We start from the raw sequence: 22,356 nt of genomic DNA on the forward strand, positions 1-22,356 counted from the left end.
TTTATATTCCAAATGTGTCGAATATTAAGTTGTGAGACTAAACCTAAATGTTATAGGAAATTAGAATCGACACATTTGCTTAAGAATGACCACTACTCTCATTTTGGTCAATTATGTAAGTCAAATCTTATTGACTTAGAGAATCCTCAGTTATTTAGGTTATTATTGTGCGCTTCTAAGATCATATTTGAGTTTTTCCAGACTCTAGGACCTAATGATTCGGATCCCACCTATGAAGAAACGCAGCCAATGAAAATTTTCTATTTAGACCCTTTCGTAGAACCTGAACCTGAACCACAATTAGATATAAATTTCTTAATCAGAAAACTAAGTAAGGGCATGCTAGTCTTGTTCACTTTCTTGGTTCATTGCAGTTTCCTTTGGTCAGCTCTATTTAGTTTTGAAGACCCACAGTTATTTCGACTGTTACTTTATGGTTCGAGTTGACTAATCCTTTCCTAAGTCTGGATGAAGACTTTAAACTTAGCACTTCTTGGGAGGTATCCCATGCTCATGCAACACGGTAATATCTTTCCTTAACTCTTTCGCTTCAAATGGTAACTGTTTCTCCTTGTTCATGCTTTTAGTTTCATCTTTAGAACATTGAGGACAATGTTAGATTTAAGTTTGGGGGTATGGGAGAAACTTTTTAGTTGCAATTAGTAAACTCCAGATCCTAGAAATATGCCTATTAAGGTTTGCACTAACCAATCTAAGTGGATGGGAATATCTTGGTTATAGGAGTTGAGGAACCAATCTGATTAGATGGAAACATCGAAAGAGTCTATTCATAAAAGCACAGAGCTCAGGTGTTAGAAATAACATGATAGTTGCACCATATCTCGTTGAGTCCTTTTCATTTCTTTTTTTTTATTTTATTTTTTCATTTAAACTATGTTTCTCTAAGTGATTAGGTGGGGCACACGATTCAAGTTGTTACCACTGCTAGGATGAATTAGAGTGACTGAGTTACTAAAAAAAAAAAAAAAAGAGACCGGACCAGTTAGACCAATCGGAATAAGTATTAACACTTGGATAGCAATATGCGTGTGTTCTCCATGTTTCCGTCGCCTAAGCAAGCGTGGAATGCAGTACCCGTGGGAACTATCGTGTAATATGCTAACAAGAAGCATGCGCTTGGATCAAAAAGATCTATTCATGCCGTTAAGTTAAAAAAAAAAATTGTTATTGTTCTGTGTAGTCAACTGCTGTTTCCCTTGTATTTGCCAGTTTGTTGATCTAGATTTAAGTTATTGACCACTGGTTCCCTTGTATATGCCAGTTGTGTTGATATTAGTCAGACCAGTATCTCAGTCCATTAGGATAGGTTCATTCTGGCAGTGGCCTTCAGACAGATATGTGAAACATCGATCATTTGGTTAACATCAAAACCATCTATATTTTTCTATTTCCATCTCCTTTTTCTATCCATATAATTAGTTTGACTCCGAATATGATGTCCATAGTGCAACTATCTGAGTAGAGCTCTGTCACTTTATATGAATTTTAGTATGCTTGAGTGCAAACTCGTGTACATCAATTGGAATTTCGCATCAGGGTACTTCCTCCTATAGTCAATAAGTATGCCAACCAAGGAGATTCTTTAGTGCCTTCCAAGGTTCTGCATAGATAAGCTAGGGTCTGGAGTAATGGTTTTGTGGGCACACCTCTGGTAAACCCTCCCGAGATTAACTCGGTTTTATTTATTTTTTATTAGTTTTGCTCCAGGACTAGCAAATAATAAGTTTGGGGTATTTGATAGACACATTTTTGTGTCTAATTTGTCCTCAATGTCCGTATTGTTGGAACTCTATTTTTGTACTAATATTGTGTTTTTATGTATTTTTAGGAAATAAACATTTTTGGAAAATTCGGCTCGAAAAGTTGATTTTGGCACCCGGAGGACAAGTGTTATACGGACTCTCGCTTTTGGATAAGGGGTAACCTAATTACTAAGGGGCACCCCCAGGTCACCCCCAAGGCAGTTGCTATTCGCACCTCTACTATGGATAGGGGGCTACCAGTTTCTTCCCCATTTGAACCGAGTTTTGGCGGGAAAAATAGTTCTTCACCTGCGTAATTGTTGAAGCAAATTTTGGACGTGATATAAGGAGATTCAAGGGCTAGTTTTCATTGGGTTGGACCTGCTATAGCCTAACAGGGATGGTATGGGTGTTCGAATCGAGTTATTTGGGATGGATAATCGTGGGATGCAAAACAGGGAAGATATTCTCAAAACAGGGAAGATATTCTATTCTCGGAATTTTTGGATGGAAGATACGTGCATGGGTCGACTGTATTGGTTGGAAACAAATTCTACAGCTCAGAGAAGACGCGTGAAAGAGATAAACCAGGAAACAAATCCCGTAACAAGTCAGAAGAATAAAAAAAATATATCGGGAATATTTTCATTCACTGCCGAGTAATGGGAAGATTTTTTGGATTAATGAGAAGTTATTCTTGGTCCAAAGGTGTATAAATATAACTCTTGGGTTAGCATAGAGGGGTGTCGAGAGTTTGGGGTCGAGAGAAGGTCCAGAGAAGCAGAAATCAAGAGTTGATGAAACTCTGTTTCTGCTGCTGCTGATGATGAAGAACACCAAGAACACGAAGAACAGACTCGCAAGGACAGTGGTTTATCAACATTGTCTAAGACGCACAGCCGTGGGTCGCAGTGCAGTCTAAACACCATTAGCACTTGTATTTTATCGTTCATTCTGTGACGCTTTTTGTGCGTCGCAGATTACAGTTTTACACCATTTCTGCTTTTCTCTCCATTGTAAACACTATTTGAGCTATAAAAATATATTTTGAGCGTGTTTTCATCATGAGGAGCTAAAACCCAACACTGGGACGACGGAGGAGGCTGAATTTCATCCTTGGGGTAATTTATTTTATTCTTTTTTATGACTTTTGCATTAATATAAAATTGAAATATGATTTGAATTAATTGGTTGTTATTTAATTTGATGATGTATGCTTAGCTTAGTTGTTTTGATACATCATGCTTCGGACTTACAATCAATGTTTTAAGAATCTATCTTGGCAAAATCAGAGTCCATGTTAATTTTATTGAGTTTTATTTGTCAAAGAATATATGAATGAACCCTGTGTAGTGAATTCGGCCAATTCCTTAGTCCCAGTACCTCTCGCCCATTGTTAATATTTTTGTATATATAATTTTATTAAATCTAAAAAATCTGCTTTCACAAGTCTTAGAGTTCGAACCTATTTACTACAACCCCATCAAAAACTTAAATCAAGACGCCAGTTGGATAACTTTACGATGAAAGATGTTATCTCAAGGTGAATCGAGCAGCGCCCAACCTGTTAAACGAGGACGAGGTGGTCGTGGACGTGGTCGGGATGTTGATGAATGAATGGTGTTTTTGTTTTCCAAACTTATGTCTTTAACTATGGATAATTATAGAGTCAAAACTTATGTCTTAAACTTATTATCGAATTATGTTTGGTTATATCCCTAATTTATGAATGACTAAATATGGTTTCTTTTAAAAATTGTTTGTGTTTGCCTAAGACGCGAAAAAAGAACCAACTATAATGTGTGTGTCCAAAAAATGCAGGATTCTGGAAGTTTTTCAGTCATAATTGGTTTACATATACCTATATAAAATTCGATTCTGACAGTTCTCCAGGGGTACAATTTCAGAATCGGGTTTTGTGGGTGCACAACATAGACCGATTCTGGAACTTTCATTCACCTGGTTTGTAAGTGTTTAGAATCGGTTTATACGGATACTTTTAAAGTCCGATTCCGAGAAAACAAAATAATCCAGAGTTTTGATAACCTTAAGAATCGGTCTGTGGCATTTCATGTAATCCGATTCTTGTGAGGAAAAGTGACAATTTTTCTGTATCTTTTTTTGACAAGAATCAGATTACAAGTTAAATATTAAAAACCAATTGTTTAGAGACATATTTTGACAACCTTTATAATCGGTCGATGTGGACATCACATGTAATTCGATTCTTGCAAGGAAAAGTGACAGTTTTTCTGTAACTTTTTATGCAAATAATCGAATTACATGTGCAATATTAAAAACCGATTATTGAGAGGCATATTTTATATGATTTTGCAAGGATACAATCAGACTATGTGAACATCCCTAAAATCCGATTGTGTGAATTGAATTCGAACAAAATAGCCATTGAGTCTTTATCTATATAAGGACAACCTCTTTGAGCCACTCTCACATCACATACTTAGGCTAGAAAATGGAATGGGATCCGGAAGAAGATATACAACTCATGAAATGGGAACCTTATAAAGATTTGTGTCTCGTTAAATCGTTTGCTAATACGTTCTGTGAACGTCCGAAGGAAATCTATTCAATGTTTTGGAAGAGAGTTAAAGAGTTCTTTTACGGGCGTACCGCGAATCCCAATAACCGCAAATGGAGATAGTTGGCATTTCGATTCAACTACATAAAAAGTGCAATACGAGAGTATGTTAAAGTTGGAAATATGGTGTACCAACATCATCCACAAGCCCCTCTTAGGGAAAAAGTGAGTAATTCGATAATATCTATACTTATGTCATCGTTAAAAGTTCGCATACTAACATGTAAGAATTCATTGAATTTCAGCTGGAACGTTTCAATAGGCTATGGAGAATTCATAATGGGAAAACTAAGTTCATTCACCACAAAGAATATACGACATTGTCCCGACGTGCTCGGAGGTTCATTGACGAACATTTGATGTGTCAAATTCTGGAATTCACATACTGAATCCTATATATATAATGCGCTAATTTCCTAAACTATGTAATGGATATTTTTTTCTGAAAGTAAGCTATAATCGGATTATTTGGACATCTAAAAACACCGATTTCGACAATCTGTTTACCTGAGTATTGAAAAACCCGATTCTGGGTTTTCTTCGTCATTTGAAAAAACTCAACCCAAAATCGGTTTACAACTTTACTAACATCAACCGATTTTAGTTCGAGTTTTTTTAAAAAAAATTAAATTTTTTTCAAGTTTTGATGATGAATTAATGGTAGTTGATTTCAGGGTTAACTTGATTAAACATCATTTAATCACCCAAATTAGCACGAATTAATCAAGGATAGTTTTGCCATTTAATAAAATAATTGGATAAGGGGATATCCATTTTACTTCAAAATATTCTTTTTTGTCTTGTAGTCGTAGGCCCCAAATAATTACACTAAGTCCCACATTAGCCATATTTTTTACTTGAAAAAAACTCAACTTCTCAACTAATTTCATGCTGACCTCTAGCATAGTTAAGAAGACCCAACATTACGTTTCAAGGCACTATTAAGTATTGATCACTTACGGTGATTGGGTATGGAATAATCTTAATAAAAACGAATTTGAATCAGATTTTAACCAAAAGAAAAAGGATCTCAATTTAATCCCTTTCTAGGATTATGTTGGATAGAATCAGTAGATTCACTACTTTCAGATTGTGAGGTTTTATATTTCGAAATGTGCTCATTTGGTAGAAATGTATAACTTGATAAGAGAAAAACATATATCCAAAATATTAATTTTAAATCCATTACGGTTTGGTTTTTAATCGCAAAAATTACGTCAAACGTTTGAGATAGTGTAAAAATAGATGTGTAAAGATCCTTCCTCCTATAAGAATATATGAAATCTGATGATTTTGCAGCATATTACAAGTACAAGATTTTTATTTCTTTACGAAGTCTTCAAGTACAATATCCTCGAGAAGATCATCCAAAAGATATAACAAATAAAAAAATAAATTACAGACCAATGGTTGAGAGAGAACGTGAAGACTACCGCCGCATATCAAGGTCAAACCGCCTCAACTTTGCATGTCGAAGATATTTCTAATTTTCTAATCCTCACAGCAAAATGGGCGAGCCGGGCCACACCCGACCCCTTTGATGATTACGTGCTTCATCATTCTATGTACCGTCCACTAAAATCGGTGGGATGGTCAAACAGACTCAATTCTGTATGAAACCTAATCCCACTAGGGGCCACTACCATCACTGATCTCCCAAAGATGAATTTATTTTAAAAGTGTTTTCTTTATATTTTTATTTGATTAAGTAGACAATTATCAACTAGTTTTGTCTTTTTTGTTAATTGTTTTTTTTTTCTTTTCTTTTCTATGCTTTTTCTTTTCCTATCTTTGTTGGTGGTTCAAATGTTTTATATTTCCTTTTTTTTTTTTATTTAATCAATAAATTTTTATATCTAAGAAAAAGTTTGGATACCAGAAATCAGAAATCAATTTTAAAAGTCTTCAAACTAATTTTTTTACTTGCAGAAATCATTCAATGAAAAATATTTCAATCCAATTTTCTGAATTTTTAGCTTTTAAAAATCAAATAGGAGCTCCAAAGATCCACTTAAAAAAACAAAGCCAGACTTCAAAACAAAATGATTAGGCATAAATTACCAAAGAAATAAAGTAAATCGACACCTTGTGATACTCACTAAATCGGCCAAAGAGCAGCTTATCACTAATCGATCAACAAATTTTAATTCCATATTTTCCAAATTTCAAACATGATCGTCGATATTGAATCTCCATCGGATATATCCACAAATCAGACCCGATTCACAATCACGTGCATTCACACGCGCTACATCATCATCATCTCTTCAGATATATAAAACCCTACAACCACCGCCTCATAAAATCAAACCCCCCAAAAATGGCCGCCTGTTCACTCTTCCAAGCATCCTCCCCCTGTACACTAAACCCTAGAACCTCAAAATCTTTCCTCCGCAACCCTCGAACTCAATCCCTATCAATCAGATCTTGTTCATCATCATCTGCAACACCATCAATCACATCCATTTCATCAGAATCATCATCAAACTGTCATTCAAAACACCGCCGCCCAGCCGATGAGAACATCCGTGACGAAGCCAAAAGAACTCACATAACAGACAACAATCATGGATTTTCAGCGAAGTACGTTCCATTCAACGCAGATCCGTCTTCAACCGAGTCGTATTCGTTGGATGAGATTATCTACAGGAGCAAATCGGGCGGGTTATTGGATGTGCAACATGATATGGAGGCGTTGAAGAAATTCGACGGCAAGTATTGGAAGAATTTGTTCGATTCCAGGATTGGGAAGACGACCTGGCCTTATGGATCTGGAGTTTGGTCTAAAAAGGAGTGGGTTCTTCCGGAGATTGATTCCGATCATATTGTCAGTGCATTTGAAGGGAATTCGAATTTGTTCTGGGCGGAGAGGTACGGGAAGACGATTTTGGGGATGAATGATTTGTGGGTGAAACATTGTGGGATTTCACATACTGGGAGTTTTAAGGATTTGGGGATGACTGTGTTGGTGAGTCAAGTGAATCGGTTGAGGAAATTGGGGAAACCGGTTGTTGGTGTTGGTTGTGCTAGTACTGGCGATACCTCGGCGGCGTTGTCTGCGTATTGTGCTGCGGCTGGGATACCTGCGATTGTGTTTTTGCCGGCGAATAAGATTTCGATGGCTCAGTTGGTACAGCCGATTGCGAATGGTGCAAAGGTGATTAGTTTGGATACTGATTTTGATGGGTGTATGCAGTTGATTAGGGAGGTGACGGCAGAGTTGCCGATTTATTTGGCGAATTCCTTGAATAGTTTGAGACTTGAAGGGCAAAAGACGGCTGCGATTGAGATATTGCAGCAGTTTGATTGGGAGGTTCCGGATTGGGTTATTGTGCCTGGTGGGAATTTGGGGAATATTTATGCATTTTACAAAGGGTTTCAGATGTGTAAGGAGTTGGGGCTCGTTGATCGAATTCCACGGATGGTTTGTGCACAAGCAGCGAATGCGAATCCCTTGTATTTGCATTACAAGTCTGGGTGGGATAGTGAATTTAAACCTGTTACGGCGGCTACTACTTTTGCATCTGCAATTCAGATTGGTGATCCAGTTTCGATTGATAGAGCTGTTTTTGCGTTGAAAAATTGTGATGGGATTGTGGAGGAAGCGTCGGAGGAGGAATTGATGGATGCAATGTCACAGGCTGATCTTACTGGAATGTTTATTTGTCCTCATACTGGTGTTGCACTTGCGGCGTTGATTAAGCTTAGAAACAGTGGGGTTATTCAACCTAATGATCGGACAGTTGTTGTTAGTACTGCTCATGGGTTGAAATTTACACAATCCAAGATTGATTACCACTCAAAGGAAATTCCAGACATGGCTTCCAGATTCGCTAACCCACCTATAGAAGTGAAGGCAGATTTTGGAGCGGTTATGGATGTTTTGAAGAAGAGGGTGCTGAGTGAGTATCAATAGAAGTAGTTTTTGTATTTGTACGCTAGCTTTTTGCATTTCTGTCTTTTAAATTTGTATGGTTTTGTTCTCAGATACCGTTTAGTAGGTTGAGGAAGTGATCAATCACGTCTCTAGAGTCCGATGAAGAAGAATCATTTTCTAATGCTAATCTGATTCAAAATATAGTAAGTTTCGTGCTCACTAATTTACGCCGAAATTTATTTATTATGGTAGAACCAGGGAACATTTTTGTTAGTGCAACTGTGCAAGTGATAGTTTCTGTAATCTGCTTGCAACTACTCTTTTTTGTAGGATTTGGTAATCGGTAATAATATGTTTTAAGATTAAGAGTAGTATAATATTGCTATGAACCATGTTTCAAACAGAACTTTTGTGGCTCAATAATACTTCACAGTTGTTCTAATTCTGTCTGATATCGTTATTCTTATCCAAATAGTTTCTTTATGAGCATTGTCTAATATCCTCTTCCAATGAGTATGATTTTGTTATCCTGAATCTAATTCTAGTCAATTATACCCCACCATGGATAATTGTTCGACTTGTTATGAAATACTAACCAATCATATGATGAGGCATTCTTTGTCCCAAATTTCACAGAGAATGATAGGATTATCAGCTTGTTAGGAATATATCGTGAAATATGTGCTCTGACTTCTGTAGACAATGTCCTAATTGTGAATTAATGGGTTTCCTGCAGAACTTTGAACTGTATGTCTGAACTGAGCTCTTTATTTTTGTTTGGATCATATAAAAATTCTCCTCTGTCCTGTCCTGTCCTGTCCATTTTGTTGCTAATACATTTGTGTTGAGTCATACTGGTTTCTCTATCAGATGCCACAGAGCTTACCCATTTCCTTGATTTAGTGGATGCTTAATTTAGTTAGTTTCCCAGTCTTGGAGCGTCACTATATCTGTATTTTAACTGTAGAATACCCTACCATGTGATAGATTGGAGAGGACATTACTGTGAACATCGCTTTAGGGGATGATTAGTCGACTAATTTTCAACCAATCATATGGTGCGGTCTTCTACGGCCCAGATTTCCCAGGGCGTGATAGAATTATGAGCTTGTTAGGAATATACTGGAATAGTATGCTTGCTTGCTTGCAGGTTGAATATTTTAGTGAAGGTGCCTTCTCATTTTTATATGTGAAATACGTGTTTCTGTAGAGTAGATGATGTTTACAGTTGTGAACTAATTGGTTGGGTGCAGAACCTATTGATGGGGTTGGGTGCAGAACCTACAATTGTATATCTGGGTTTATGGTTGAGCATTTCTATTAATAAATTGATATACCAAGAATGAGTGAATGTGATAAAAGAATGTCTAAGAGAATTCGACCACAGACTATATTACCAGGCAGAATTAGAAACACCAGTTGACCAGATGGGTTTCGAAGTGAGTCTGTGGTTAAGCTTACCTATTACGTAGGTTTGAAAGCCTTGCCTAGTGATGTCAGATACTATGCCTTTTTTGGTGGATTTTTTTGGCAATTGCTAAATTTGGTTGTAGTGTAGGCTGGCTATATTTGGCAATTGCCAAAAAGACAAGTGGAGATGCTATATCTAGCTTAACCTTTTGGCAGTTGCCAACATACTAAGCACAGTTTAAAGTTCAAACCAAAATCCTGGCTTAAACTTTGGGCTCATTTTGAAAACCCGTCTAAGCACCTGGATATATGGTCTGTCTACCACTGGATAGTGGTCCAATTTGTATGATTTGTTATCCTGGATTTAACTGAGGACATGAATATTGAATACCCTACCATGTGATTGATCGGAGAGGACGTAACTGTCAACACCACCTTAATGGATGGCTATTTGACTCGTTATGAATTTTAAGCCAATCATATGGTGATCTTCTTGGACCCAAATTTCACAGAGAATTACAGAAGTATGAGTAGGAATATACAGGAATAGTATTATGCTTGCTTGCAGATTAAATTTTTTTATGAAAGTATATTCTTGTTCATGCTTTAACATGTGAAATATATGTTTCGGTAGATGATGTTTACAATTGTCAGTTGATGGGTTGGGTGCAGAACTTACAATTGTTGGTCTGAACTGAACTCCTCATTTTTGCAGGGTCATAATATTGTTCTGCTTGATCCTGTACTTTTTGCTGCTCATATTTGTGTTGAGTCGGTGTTCATCTCTCTATCAGATGCCTCTGACCTGACCCATCTTCCTAGATTAAGTGGATGATTAAACTAGTTAGCTCCTTAGAGATGGAGACTGTTACTGTTTCTGAAATTCTTGTAAATTATCATATTCTGATTTGAATCGCCGAGCTTTGTTATTTGTAATTCAGGTACAATTCCATAATGGTAACCACAGACTGTTAACCTGGCGGAATTAGAAACACCAGCTGATCAGATGGGTTTCAAAGTGAGTCTGTTGTGAAGCTTACCTTATGGGTGGGTTTTAACTTTTAAGCCTTGCCTAGTGGTAGGCTCAGATTTAAACTTTGCTCAATCAATTTCAACTAAAAATGTGATGTGAGATGTCTTTTTTATTTGACTTAGGCAGTTGCTAAAGTTAACATGAAATTACTTAACATCACACGTATATATTGTTTGGTAGCGAATGCTATATATGAGATGCTATATCTGGCTTAACCTTTTGGCAAGTGGAGATGCTATATTGCTAACACAGTTTGAGTCTAAATCCTGGCTTAACTTTAGGGTTGAGAGCCTGTCTTGGCGCCTGGGGTATATGGTCTTTGTTTTACCCCTGGATTTTCACCCCTCATGCCACACCTAGAAGGATAGCTTCGATTCCCACCATTGTGAATGCTAGGGAATCTGCCAACCATTCGAATCCACTGACACTCAATTGCAGGAGAAAAAAGAAAAATTATCTACTGACATTTCACCATAAAGAACTGCCTATTGGCGGATGCTATGTTGCTGAGATTTGCTCGCACGCAGCTGTAGCATTTTTGACGCAACCTTTTTAGGATATTTGATCAATCAAAGTTAATTTCGCCAGAGTTTCCATTTAAAGATGTTTTCTAGAGTATTATCACAACTAACCAAATGAAAAATGATCACCAACGAAACTCTTGTTAAAGGTTTTCTGATAGCTCAACCCGAAGTAATCTGGAAGCATTTGATACTATGTAACTGAGCATTTATATTTTGCCGAATTATCTGCATTCACAACAGATCGAATGGCCAAGTAGCCAGTATAGAAGAGCTACTTCCTTTTGTTCTTGCTGGCAAACAATAAGGACAAGTAAAAGAAAATTTAAAAGAAGACACCCAAAGCAACGGTGATCCATAGGCAACTCCACTTTCCAAAATCTGTTGCATTAAGCTTTGTTACGATGTTCAATCCATTTACCAAGCAGGACTTATCAACACCTTCAAGCAGACACAAATTTGGGTTGTCAAATTCGTTCAGGAAGACGGCTTGGATTGGATATTTCACAACAGACATATAATGGAACCAGATCCAGTACGGCGGAATTCTGTTTCTCTGTATAAAGAAACCACTAAATAGAAGGAATGCGCCAATTGCAGGCATAATTACGATATAACCCAACATAACGTGAGAAACCAATCCTGAAACGAAACTGACTAACGAATTACCTGCCCAGAATGAAGCAAATATTGCAAGAAAATAGAACAGAAAACTAGAGTATTCACCATTTAGACCTACCGAAGAGAAAGCTATTGATGCTAGTAAAATAGATAGAATGAACAATTGCGGTATAGCTATGAGCGAGTGATATAGAACGTATGACGAACGGCGATACGCGTTATAAGCTGTTTGTCATAAAGATGTACCTGTCTTGGAGGAAGATTGCCAGCACGTCCGTGCACCCGACGAAGATGGTTGTCACTATGAAAATGAAGAACCCTATTCGTTCTTGAACACCTCCTTCCGTTTTATCAAGTTGCCAGAACACACTAGCTAATATTGAACCTACAAACATGACACCACCAATTCGAAGAAGAAACAGTTTGGGCATTCGTTTTGAGTTTGTTAACCATCGTTTCACTAGTACCATGATTTCCACCCAAGATGGATTCGCAAATTCTGAGATGGCTGGTGCTTGGGCAAAGTGGTTAACGTCCCTGTAAATGTGTTTTCTCCTTGCTATAACAGCACTTATTGCTTCTCTGAAGCTTAGACCCTCCAACCCATGGGAGTTGTCTGAACTGAAAGAGCGATTATGTACTTCTTGCCACGATTTGTTGAATTCTACGATGTTTTTTGTCCCACCAGGTACCCCTTCAAGTTCACGGTATAAATCAAGCATGAATTCAGTTCTATCTTCATTTTCTGGGACAGGGTGGCCGAAATCCGATAAGAGAATTGAGAGATTACTTGGTGACCCGTAATAGACAGTTTCTCCCTGCGAGAGGAACATCAAACGGTCGAGTAAGCCAACAACTCTGGAACTAGGCTGGTGAACCGACATAATGACTATCCTCCCAGATCGAGCAATACGTTGCAGGACTTTGACCAACATGAAAGCACAAGATGAATCGAGTCCAGATGTTGCTCGTCGAGAAATAATAATATTGGACCATGAATTATATCAACTCCAATTGAAACACGGCGACGCTCACCACCTGAGATGTCTCTATGACCTTCATCAGGGACGTAGCGAAGTATTTGGGGTCCTAGGAAAAATTGTAGAAATGGGGGCCTATATTAGAAAAATAAATTTTTACTTGTGATTTCAAATGACAAAAAAAAACAAACACAAACATTGATCTTCCTTCCCTTTCCCACGCGAAGTTGCAATACGACAAGAACTGAAGCGTCCCTTGTTTCAAAGAGAGGAGAACGGGTTATTCACATTTTATTTGATGGTCAGAGGCGAACTGAAAGCTAAGCAATGGTAATTCTACTCCTAGGGAAAGATAGAAATGTCTCCTACGTTATCCATAATATGTGGAAGTATCAACATAATTTCATATACAGTTTGTAATTAATTGTTCTACTATAACAATCTCAGTGGATCATATTAAAAATTCGTTTAATCTTTTCCGTAACAAGGTAGGTAAAATTTGATCAACTTCAACTTCAATGGTTGCCCGATTCGCATTATTTGCAATATCTACATATGATTGTCAAATGGTAATTTTTATTTTGATTTCATTATTTAATCTTCCTTTTGTTCTTTAAAAAAAAGAAAAAATTTAGAGGTTGGAGCATAATAAAATGTCATAAAAGTTTGCAGATCATGACAGAAATGTGTGTTGAGTGTAATTGTGTGAAGCGTACGAGTGTGTGTATTATGTTAAGAGTTGAAGGGTCGAGTATATATACTCGAGAGGTCCTTGTAAAAAAATATCATTTATAATCAAAATTGATTCAAACCGTATTGCAGAAATATGGATATTCTGTGAATGTTATCAGACAAAATCCCGGAACTGCGAATAAAGAAGAAAAAATAATAAAGCAGTCAAAAACAATAACAAAAGACAAATCAGTAACCTTAATAATACACAATTAATTTGCTGCTGAATCGTATTGGACTACTAGCGGAATAAGCCCAAAATTTGATATTTTTGACTAAGTTTCATATGATATTATAGGCAGAAAAGATTTTGATTTGGGGGCCGCTGGGATATGGGGCCCTAGGCCGTCACCTAGCTGGCCTATGCTCAGCGACGACCCTGACCTTCATCTCCTATCAGGGTCTTTGCTGCGTTACGCAACCCAAGCTTATCGTTCACCGCTTGAACTCTTGCCATCTTCTTAGATTTCGGGGTTGAGCGAGGCAATCTATAATTCTCAATAATATTGGGAAACTTTTTTTTATGAAAATAGACATGGTAGAAATCTCTCCTCAAGAGGTGATATTTCGAGAGACTGGTAAATTTAGGAAATATTGGTTTATGACAGTAGACCAATTTTTTATTTCTCTTTCTTTTTATTTCTTTTTTCTTTAGCTGTTGACCAAAGGACGAGCCATTTGCGCAGTAATCCAGCCGACCCCATCTAAATATACTAGACATCTCCTATTTCTTCTTCTTTTCCATCGTGTATACCGACCGAGCTTTCTGTTTGTCACTTCAAAGGACATCTCCTCAGAGAAAACAACGAAAAGATGCTAACTAGTGACGAGATAACATAGCAAATAAAAGAATGTGGGATGATTGAAAACATAAGAAAAAGAAAACAATGAGATTTATATATTTTGACAATGAACACATATTTTACTAGGTATTCATGGTATTTTTAGTGTTATATCGTGCAAAATAAAAAAATTGGTATATATTTTGAACTTTTAGTTAGATATTATATATTTTTTGTCTCCATAATCAAAGGAATCTTTACAAAGATCGTTTTTTTTTGTCTCTACAAGTCATAAGAATTCTCTTAAATATTCCTATAGAATCATTAAAAATCTCTAAATTTTCATAAAATATCCGGGAATTATTCAAAAAAATCTATTGAAGTCTATAAATCTCAATTGACTATTGGTGTTAAGCTTTCCGTAGAGATCCTATTTGCAAGTGCATCAAGCAAAGTTGAATTCCCCGATCCGCTAGGGCCAAGAATACCTAAAATCTCACGTATCTCTAGCTTCACCTGAGATATCATCCAAACACGCCCTAAGTTGGTTTAGGCAAGATTCTGATATTTCTTGAAAGCATTCAGGCGTTTTCGAACATCGATATCTTCAGAAAATTTACTTACTCTACACGTTGTTGTTCTTATATCTCGTGATCCAAGTAAACTTTCATTCATTTTTTTTATATTCAGATTTATTACGAGACATTATAGCTGCAACTATCTTCCACATGATGATTGTGAAGATATTGATGGGGTTTTGGCAGAAATTAGGCACCAGAAATTATTAGGTGTATAATTATTAGGTACTACCAGAAATTATTAGGTTTACCAGAAATTATTAGGCTGAGGTTTTATATGATGATCATGATTTCTGTTATCCCTCTGCAAAAAAAAAAAAAAAAAAAATGGAGATCAAGGTCGATGAATTGTTGAGAGCTGCGTGGCTAGCTTTTATTTTACCTGTACTTGTTGCTTCATTGCCTAGTCGTTTTAGTTTTTTCCATGGAACACTTTTAGGGTTTGCTAAAAGAGGAAAGACCTTGAGATCTTCTTCACAAGTTAGTACCAATTGGATTATATATTTGTTGAATTTATGTTGATGCATTTTATTTTATGAATTTTTTATTTTGGCAAAAAAATCAAAATGTGGTTTTAGTATGATAAGTACTGTTATGCAAAGACATTGATTTGATTGTTTTATTTTAGTAAAACAAACGAAAATGAAATGAACTCAAAGTTTACTCCTCGATCTGATATTTTTGTTTATGTGGGAAATGAAGAAGTTAACAGTTCCACAGAGATTCTTCTCGCATTTTTACGTGTTGGGAGTGGTATGGACAACGTCGTTGCTAGTATTGACATGGTTCTATGCATATAAGATGGTACCATTTGGTTCCGGTTCCCTTCATTTTTCAACGGTAGATAGTCACTTGCCAGGGGGTTCGCTTATATTTTCTATGCACAAGTCTCATGCGACTTCTGTTGAGCACGGATATAGAGTATGGCGAAGTGTATTCCTGCTTATTTTAATGGAGATCCAAGTGCTGAGACGCCTTTACGAAACGATGTACGTCTTTGACTATAGTCCTTCAGCTCGAATGCACATTTTTGGCTATTTCACCGGGATGTTGCAAGTCTTTGAACAACCTGAACATTGTTATTTTTATCAAATTTGTTTCTTCATTATCTCTGAACTAAATAAAATGTGTGTTTACTTTTCACAATCAGTCACCATTTATTTCCATGATGCTTCTTTACTATGCGCAGTTAAAGATTGTTGTAGGGTCCATGTCCCCCCCTCACTTCTCCGAAGATCTATTGTTTCTTTATGCTAGCTGTTGTGAGTCTTGTGACTCTTGACAACAAAACTTTTGTTCCATATAAGCGCAATCTGAAGTCAGAGCATAAAGCTACATAATCGAACCTAATGAAAACTTAACGAGAAAGTGATCTATTATGTATGTTTTGTGTCAACTTCCCATTCATCAAGTGCAAACTAACTCTAGATCCACCTTGTATTCTTTCAAGCGAACTTCGTTACATTCCCTATTGTGCAAAAGGTTTCTAAGTCCTAAATTGAAGGCAAATAAAAATGTGAAGTTCTTTTTTTTGTTTTGATCAGAACAAAAAGATAAATAAATGAAATTATGTGAAGTTGCTAGATTATGTTTTTTTTTACTGCTTCATATTATGATTGCAACTAAGTATAATCTAAAGCAGCAAGAGACACATTAACTAAATTGTTTAAATCCAATCCTATTTGACTGTTTTTTTCATCTTGAATCTACTATTGGTAGAATGATTTCCTGTACACACTAATCATGCTATTTTTGTGTGGAGCTAGTTACTATACAGCAGCACCCCTGTCCCTTTGTAGCATTTGTGCACCAGAGGTGTTCAGCTTTGCGATTCATCAGGTGACTTCATTGTTAAAGGCCGGGATAAAATGCTAATCCGTCATATCAGTGAGATTGATTGGTTGGTATATGTACAACCTTTTACAGCACTTGAATGGGTCCAATGGATTGGAGCGGCTATCTTTATTTGGGGTTGGATCCATCAGCGGCGTTGCCATGCAATACTTGTAAGTGACTCATCTGTTACTCACAATTCCTCTATTTTGTGATGTCCCTGCTAATAATTACCTATCCTTAATGATAATTTAAAGAATGGGATAACTAACAGTTTTAAGAACACCTGAAACATGAAGGGAAAAATGGAAGATAGGCAATAATATTTTCATCATTGAACAAATAAGATAACCAGTTGTTAACTAGAACTCGAAACAAACCTTACAATAGATGCACCTCTTTACACCAATTAGTGCACAAACATTATATCCTCACATCTTCTGGCACAGTAATTATATAGATAGATAGCATGTTCTTTACATTTTCTGTTACGATTCTTATTAAACTTTCCAACTCTTATGCAGGGTTCCTTGCGGGAAAAGAAAGAAAAAGATGATAAATACGTAATACCTTATGGTGACTGGTTCAGATTTGTTTCTAGTCCACATTACCTGGCTGAAATCGTAACTCTCTACTCCTCTTTTACGTGACTGTTTCGTAATTGTTTGGTTTCAATGATGGGATTATTAAGAGACAACCTGCTCTTTTCATTTCCTCATTTCCTGCTCCTGCCATGCAGGTTATATATGGTGGCCTTCTTTTTGCTAGTGGAGGATCAGATCTCACAATCTGGCTTCTTTTTGGATTTGTGGTATATATTTTTGACTTTGAATTATATTTGGTTCTCTGTGTGGTACTGCTCTCTTCTCCTGCCTCTGTAAGTTCGAAAACTCTTTACAATGTCTGCTTGCAGGTTGCGAACCTCACCTTTGCAGCAGCAGAAACACACAAATGGTATATCGAGAAATTTTCCACGTACCCAAGCGAGCGGCGCGTCATTCTCCCTTTTGTTTTTTAAAGATGTAAAAATCTGGATAGTTAATGTACCAGAGTGAAAATAAGGGAAACATCTCATTCGTCGAACTTCATGTAATACTGCAGAAAAGGTGAGCTAACATTTGTGAAATATTTAGCTAGGAGAATGGGATGTTTGCGATGCCATGTCATCCGTTTATGTAAATTGTTATGCCGTGAAGTTTCTTGCATTTAGAGCAAGTCTCACGGTGGAATCCATCCATCTTCCATCTTCCACGCCACCTCAGCATTTGGAATTGTGGATGGAAGCGCAAGTGTAATGGTGGAATAGTAGAAACGCTTCTTAATGGAGCTAAAAAAACGCAATTAAGAATGGAGCTAAAAAAACCCAATTAAGAATGGAGCTTTTTTTGCGGACGTTAGATTTCAACAACTCATTTTAAATCTACGGATAAAAAAAAACGCAATTCTTAATGGCGTTTTTTTAGCGCCAATCTTATTTGCGTTTAACGCTATTCTTATTGACGTTTAGATGGATTCCACGAACCCTTCCACCAAACCATGGAATCCTCCTTGGATTTTTTGTGGAAAGCCCCAACTTGGAAGCCACTAGACTTGACATTCCATAGATTTTCCACACTTGGAATAGGTTGGATTCCACCATAAGACTTGCTCTTACTAGACATCTATTCAGGCCATATTATTCAAATGTCACTATTAAAGTTGCTTAGCATTATAGTTTTTAATAATTCATGAACTAGATGATTTATGCGTGACAAATAAGTAATCTGATTTATTTTCCATGCGATGCCTTAAAAGGTCTTCTAAAATGGCATTTGTGGCATAACTCTGCCTGGTCTATGTAAACACCCTAACATTATTATAAGGTTGAGAGGAGACTAACCCCAATACACAGTACAATTCTCTGAAAAGCTCTGCCTCTTTTTGAAGGATTGTCTTGCTTTTATAAGCAGAACCTGATACAAAAATACCGTACACGTGTACCCTAATACCTTTTCTAGTAAGTCTTCTGTTATTAGTCGTACACGTGTACTATTACAGTTGGGATTATTTAGGCAATCACTAATCTTATCTTGAGGGCAGCCCGTCCGTGCCATGTCATTGTTATTAGCGACCTCCGCTTGACACGTCATCGTTGCTGGTGGTCTCGTTTCGTCGTATCATTGCCAATGGTGGCTTCGGTTGGTATTACCCGAAGCCCCCATTCTCATGTCTTCGGCTTTGGTCAAATCTATGTGCTTACATTATCTCCCTGACTGTTTTGTCAAGACTTGCAGGCTTGACAATCAATCACAGTTTGTGTAAGAGCGTATCCTCGGAATTATCAATTCAATGTGTCTTATTGCTTTCGTCTTCTCGTCTCCTTGAAGCCCCTTCTTAGTCATGAATCTGGCAGCTGGCTGCATTGCTTTGGGATGGTCTTTGATGAGAATTGGAGCACAGTTAGACTCACGTATGTTGCCTCGTTAAAATCTTGACAAGGAAAACCCAATGGGACAAAACCTTGCCGAAGAAAAAAGAGTACAAACGCGGTAAATCAATCATAGCTGTGTTGAAGTTTTTTCCGAGACTGTCAATTTGATGTGCCTCTTTTGATCACAATTTCGGATCTGGTTATTAACCACTGGTCATTAACCATGGGGTGTGATCTTCTTCTGTCGTTTCGCTCTCCGTTGGTTGATTGACACGTATGCCTTTTCCTCAAACGTGCCGACTCTTCGTCTTTCTGGTGCCTCCTCTTAAATAAACCTCTAGCCCCCATTATTTTCCCCTTCACTTCTTCTTTCAGTAATTTTCTTCCTCACTCTCTTCTCCTTTTCTTTATATGTTCTTCCTTTTACCGTCTTCGGTGTTTTAGTTAATTTTGATTCTGGGATGGAGCCACAAATATCTGGTGCTGGTAAATCCATTTCTACGGAGGATTCTGCGGCCATGAGGAAAATTCGTTTGTTCGGCATAGACTCGAAAAGTAGTCCTAATTCTGGTTCCATCTTTCAAGATGAGTTTATCTTTAGACTGCGTGTCCCAGGGTTTCATACCGTTGATAGTAGTTCGAGACTGTTAGCCCCCGAAGTCACTCCCCCAAAACAGCTTCCCCTTGAAAATTTTCCTCGTCTGTGTGTTGAGCGCGGGGATTATCGGGATCCTTTAATAGAATTTGTATCTACTACTCTTGTGAGTCACGACTGGTCTTCGTGGAAGCATTACATTTTGTCGAAACCACGACAGGTACAGCGCATTCGGGAGATTAATATTGAGCATGCTTTGGAATTATCTGCTCATCGGAGTATCTATCGTGCTAACAAGGCCCTTGCTTCAGCATGTCTTCGGTGGATTTCTGGCATGCATACTTTAGGTTTTGCTTGGGGGAGGCTTCCCCTACATTGGAGGATGTCGTGGCCCTCACTGGGTTGCCCATTCATAGCTCTCACAGTTTTGAAGAAGCTGATCACATTGGTGCTATGACTAGCTCAGATTCAGAAGTGTATAAGGTGTTATCGGAGGTTCGAAAGTCTATAGCCCGTAAAGTGAGTGCCGATGCTGCTGCGGGTTTGGTTAAGGAAGATAAGCGTGCATCTCTTTTGGGCTGGATGAATTATTGGGCGCTCCGTGTTACTGAAACAATGAGTAAGAAAGAACTTCCATCAGTTGTGAAGTCTTATGATCCTCCTACTCATGGTCATAGTGATTATGCCGAACTTGTTGCTTTCTTGGTGTACTGGTTGATTCATGATTTCTTCGAGTGTTCACCCAAAGACACTATTCGTGATGACATTCTTCGGATGGCTACTAAGATGTCGGGGGGAATTACTTACCCCCTGGCCCCAATGTTTTTAGGTTTGGTGTATCGTCATTTAGATACACTTATCTCGGATGTGGAAATTACTAATAGCCAACAACATATAATTGAGAGTTATGTCCCGACCAGTTTTATACATTTTGGGAGAGATTTCCTGTTTGTAGGTCCGATATCCATGACCTAGTTATAAGACATGCATGACGGTGTTGTGGGTGTTTCTGGTCGGCTCCCTCCTGCTCAAGTTCATCATCCTCGTACTGCCTTGTATGAGAATAAACACATCAAGAAGGCAAGTAATGAATTTATGTGGCAGGTAGATGAATTCAAATCATTTCGAGCTCCCCCATACGATGATACACCTATAGGGGCATTATTTCTTGGCCCTAGTTTTGTGTTCCTGGATGATGTATTGGATTCGGAGAGTTCGACCCTCGATGACGATGAGTGGGATTTCATAGCGATGGTGACTCCGGGTTTCATTCCTGGGTATTTTGATGGTGAATTCTGCGCTGTTAGCTACAATGTAGATAGAGTTGCATGGCAGCTAGGTTATGATCAAGGGTTGGCTAGCTAATATCCAAACTCCGATGTTCCCAGTGGGCGAAGCCTTGATGAAAGAGTGTTATCGGCGATTCGTCTTTAAGCCCGATGAGCCAAGATATTGTCGAGATCTCCCATTTCGCTTAGCAGTCCCGTCATTGAAAGTTCCTCCGAGATTTACACAAGCATGGTGTGCACACTGACTGGTATGATGAGTTGACACGAATGATTGAATTTGTGTGGGATGTTGCCGATCCGATGGGGGTGGTTAGTCCTCATGTATTAAATGCTCGAGGGCGCATCCGGCTGGCACCGGATGCTGCTACAACGCATGGGATAAAACCTGGATCAAGAGGTAAGAATGTCGTGGATTCGGCTCGGAAAGGTAAGGAAAAATATTTGATGGGGGCATTTTATGATGGGGGCATGAGACAAATCATATCTTGACACGTGTCTTTCCTATAAATTAATTCCATCAAATTTTGTTTCCAAATATATAAAAAAAGTATATTTTTGGTGAAAATATTGGTTATTTTAATTGGTGATATTTTATTCTTTATATTTTTGGTGACAGAATTTATTAAAATAATTAATTGAAAAAACACATGTCAAGACATGATTTGACCCCATGCCTCATCATAAAATGTTCCCATCGAAAATTTACTCGAATGGTAAAGAGAAGAATGACATAGGTTAGCATTATGATTTTATAGTCGACAAAGCGTCCCCGATTGGTGATTCGGAATAGGGGGAGTCGACAACATCATCAGATAGTCAAAAAGGTAAAGACAGAAATGTCCTTAATTTGTGCACGTGGTTGCCGTAAGGTGTCTTTAATATTTATTGGCATGTTGTCCACGTCAGCAGCTTTGAAAATCTATAAATACGCTTCTCATCATGTTCAGAGTTTATTCCTTTTGAAATTTTCTATTGTTGGTTTTTGTTTTCTAACCAGTAGAGCGGTCAGTCCTCAGCAGTCTTTTTCCGGCGTCAGTTCTCAGGTAAAATACCTTGTTATTCAAAAATGTGATTTGTACTTTAAGAGTTTGTGATTTGATAATCAGAGAGATTCTATCCTTATTTGCAGGATAAACAAATGGCTCGTTCGGAACATCCAGTTGAACAAACTAGTTCAAAGAATAGGAGGCACCCGGGGAATCATGGCGGTTCTGGTTCGTGATATTCCGATGTCGCGTTGCCCATAGCTGTTGGTAGTCCTAACTCATTGGTTGGTCAAGCAACCTGGTTTGATTTCAAAGGGAACGAGGCTCCTGTTGCTAACACACATGCC

At 37.7% G+C, this 22,356-nt stretch overlaps 2 protein-coding genes and 2 pseudogenes across 6 annotated transcripts; 3 read left to right on the forward strand and 1 right to left on the reverse strand.

Moving 5' to 3' along the window:
- Nucleotides 1-6,647: 6,647 nt before the first annotated feature.
- Nucleotides 6,648-10,799, forward strand: LOC113350417 (threonine synthase, chloroplastic-like). Of its 5 annotated transcripts, none has more exons than XR_003360784.1 (3): nucleotides 6,648-8,264; nucleotides 8,350-8,442; nucleotides 10,365-10,799. XR_003360784.1 is itself a non-coding variant. In XM_026594556.1 (2 exons), the coding sequence occupies exons 1-2, from the start codon at nucleotides 6,683-6,685 to the stop codon at nucleotides 8,358-8,360; spliced, it is 1,593 nt and encodes a 530-aa protein (XP_026450341.1). In that variant the 5' UTR covers nucleotides 6,648-6,682; the 3' UTR covers nucleotides 8,361-8,654. The 5 variants fall into 5 exon arrangements, 1 of the variants encoding a protein (XP_026450341.1); XR_003360785.1 differs by having other exon boundaries at nucleotides 10,591-10,799; XR_003360782.1 differs by having other exon boundaries at nucleotides 6,648-8,442.
- Nucleotides 10,800-11,427: 628 nt separating this feature from the next.
- LOC113352732 lies at nucleotides 11,428-12,944 on the reverse strand (annotated as a pseudogene).
- A 2,232-nt stretch (nucleotides 12,945-15,176) lies between these two features.
- LOC113350418 lies at nucleotides 15,177-17,812 on the forward strand (annotated as a pseudogene).
- On the forward strand, nucleotides 17,767-20,709 carry LOC113352733. The gene is made up of 2 exons (XM_026596517.1): nucleotides 17,767-17,835; nucleotides 19,955-20,709. The coding sequence occupies exon 2, from the start codon at nucleotides 20,047-20,049 to the stop codon at nucleotides 20,707-20,709; it is 663 nt and encodes a 220-aa protein (XP_026452302.1). The 5' UTR covers nucleotides 17,767-17,835; nucleotides 19,955-20,046.
- Nucleotides 20,710-22,356: the final 1,647 nt, after the last annotated feature.

This window comes from Papaver somniferum, chromosome 2 (genome assembly GCF_003573695.1).
Source record: "Papaver somniferum cultivar HN1 chromosome 2, ASM357369v1, whole genome shotgun sequence".
NCBI lineage: Eukaryota > Viridiplantae > Streptophyta > Magnoliopsida > Ranunculales > Papaveraceae > Papaver > Papaver somniferum.

Bases quoted from the DNA above. Each gene is read 5' to 3' on its own strand.
- LOC113350417 (XM_026594556.1), top strand. From the start codon at position 6,683: ATGGCCGCCTGTTCACTCTTCCAAGCATCCTCCCCCTGTACACTAAAC.
- LOC113352733 (XM_026596517.1), top strand. From the start codon at position 20,047: ATGTCTTCGGTGGATTTCTGGCATGCATACTTTAGGTTTTGCTTGGGG.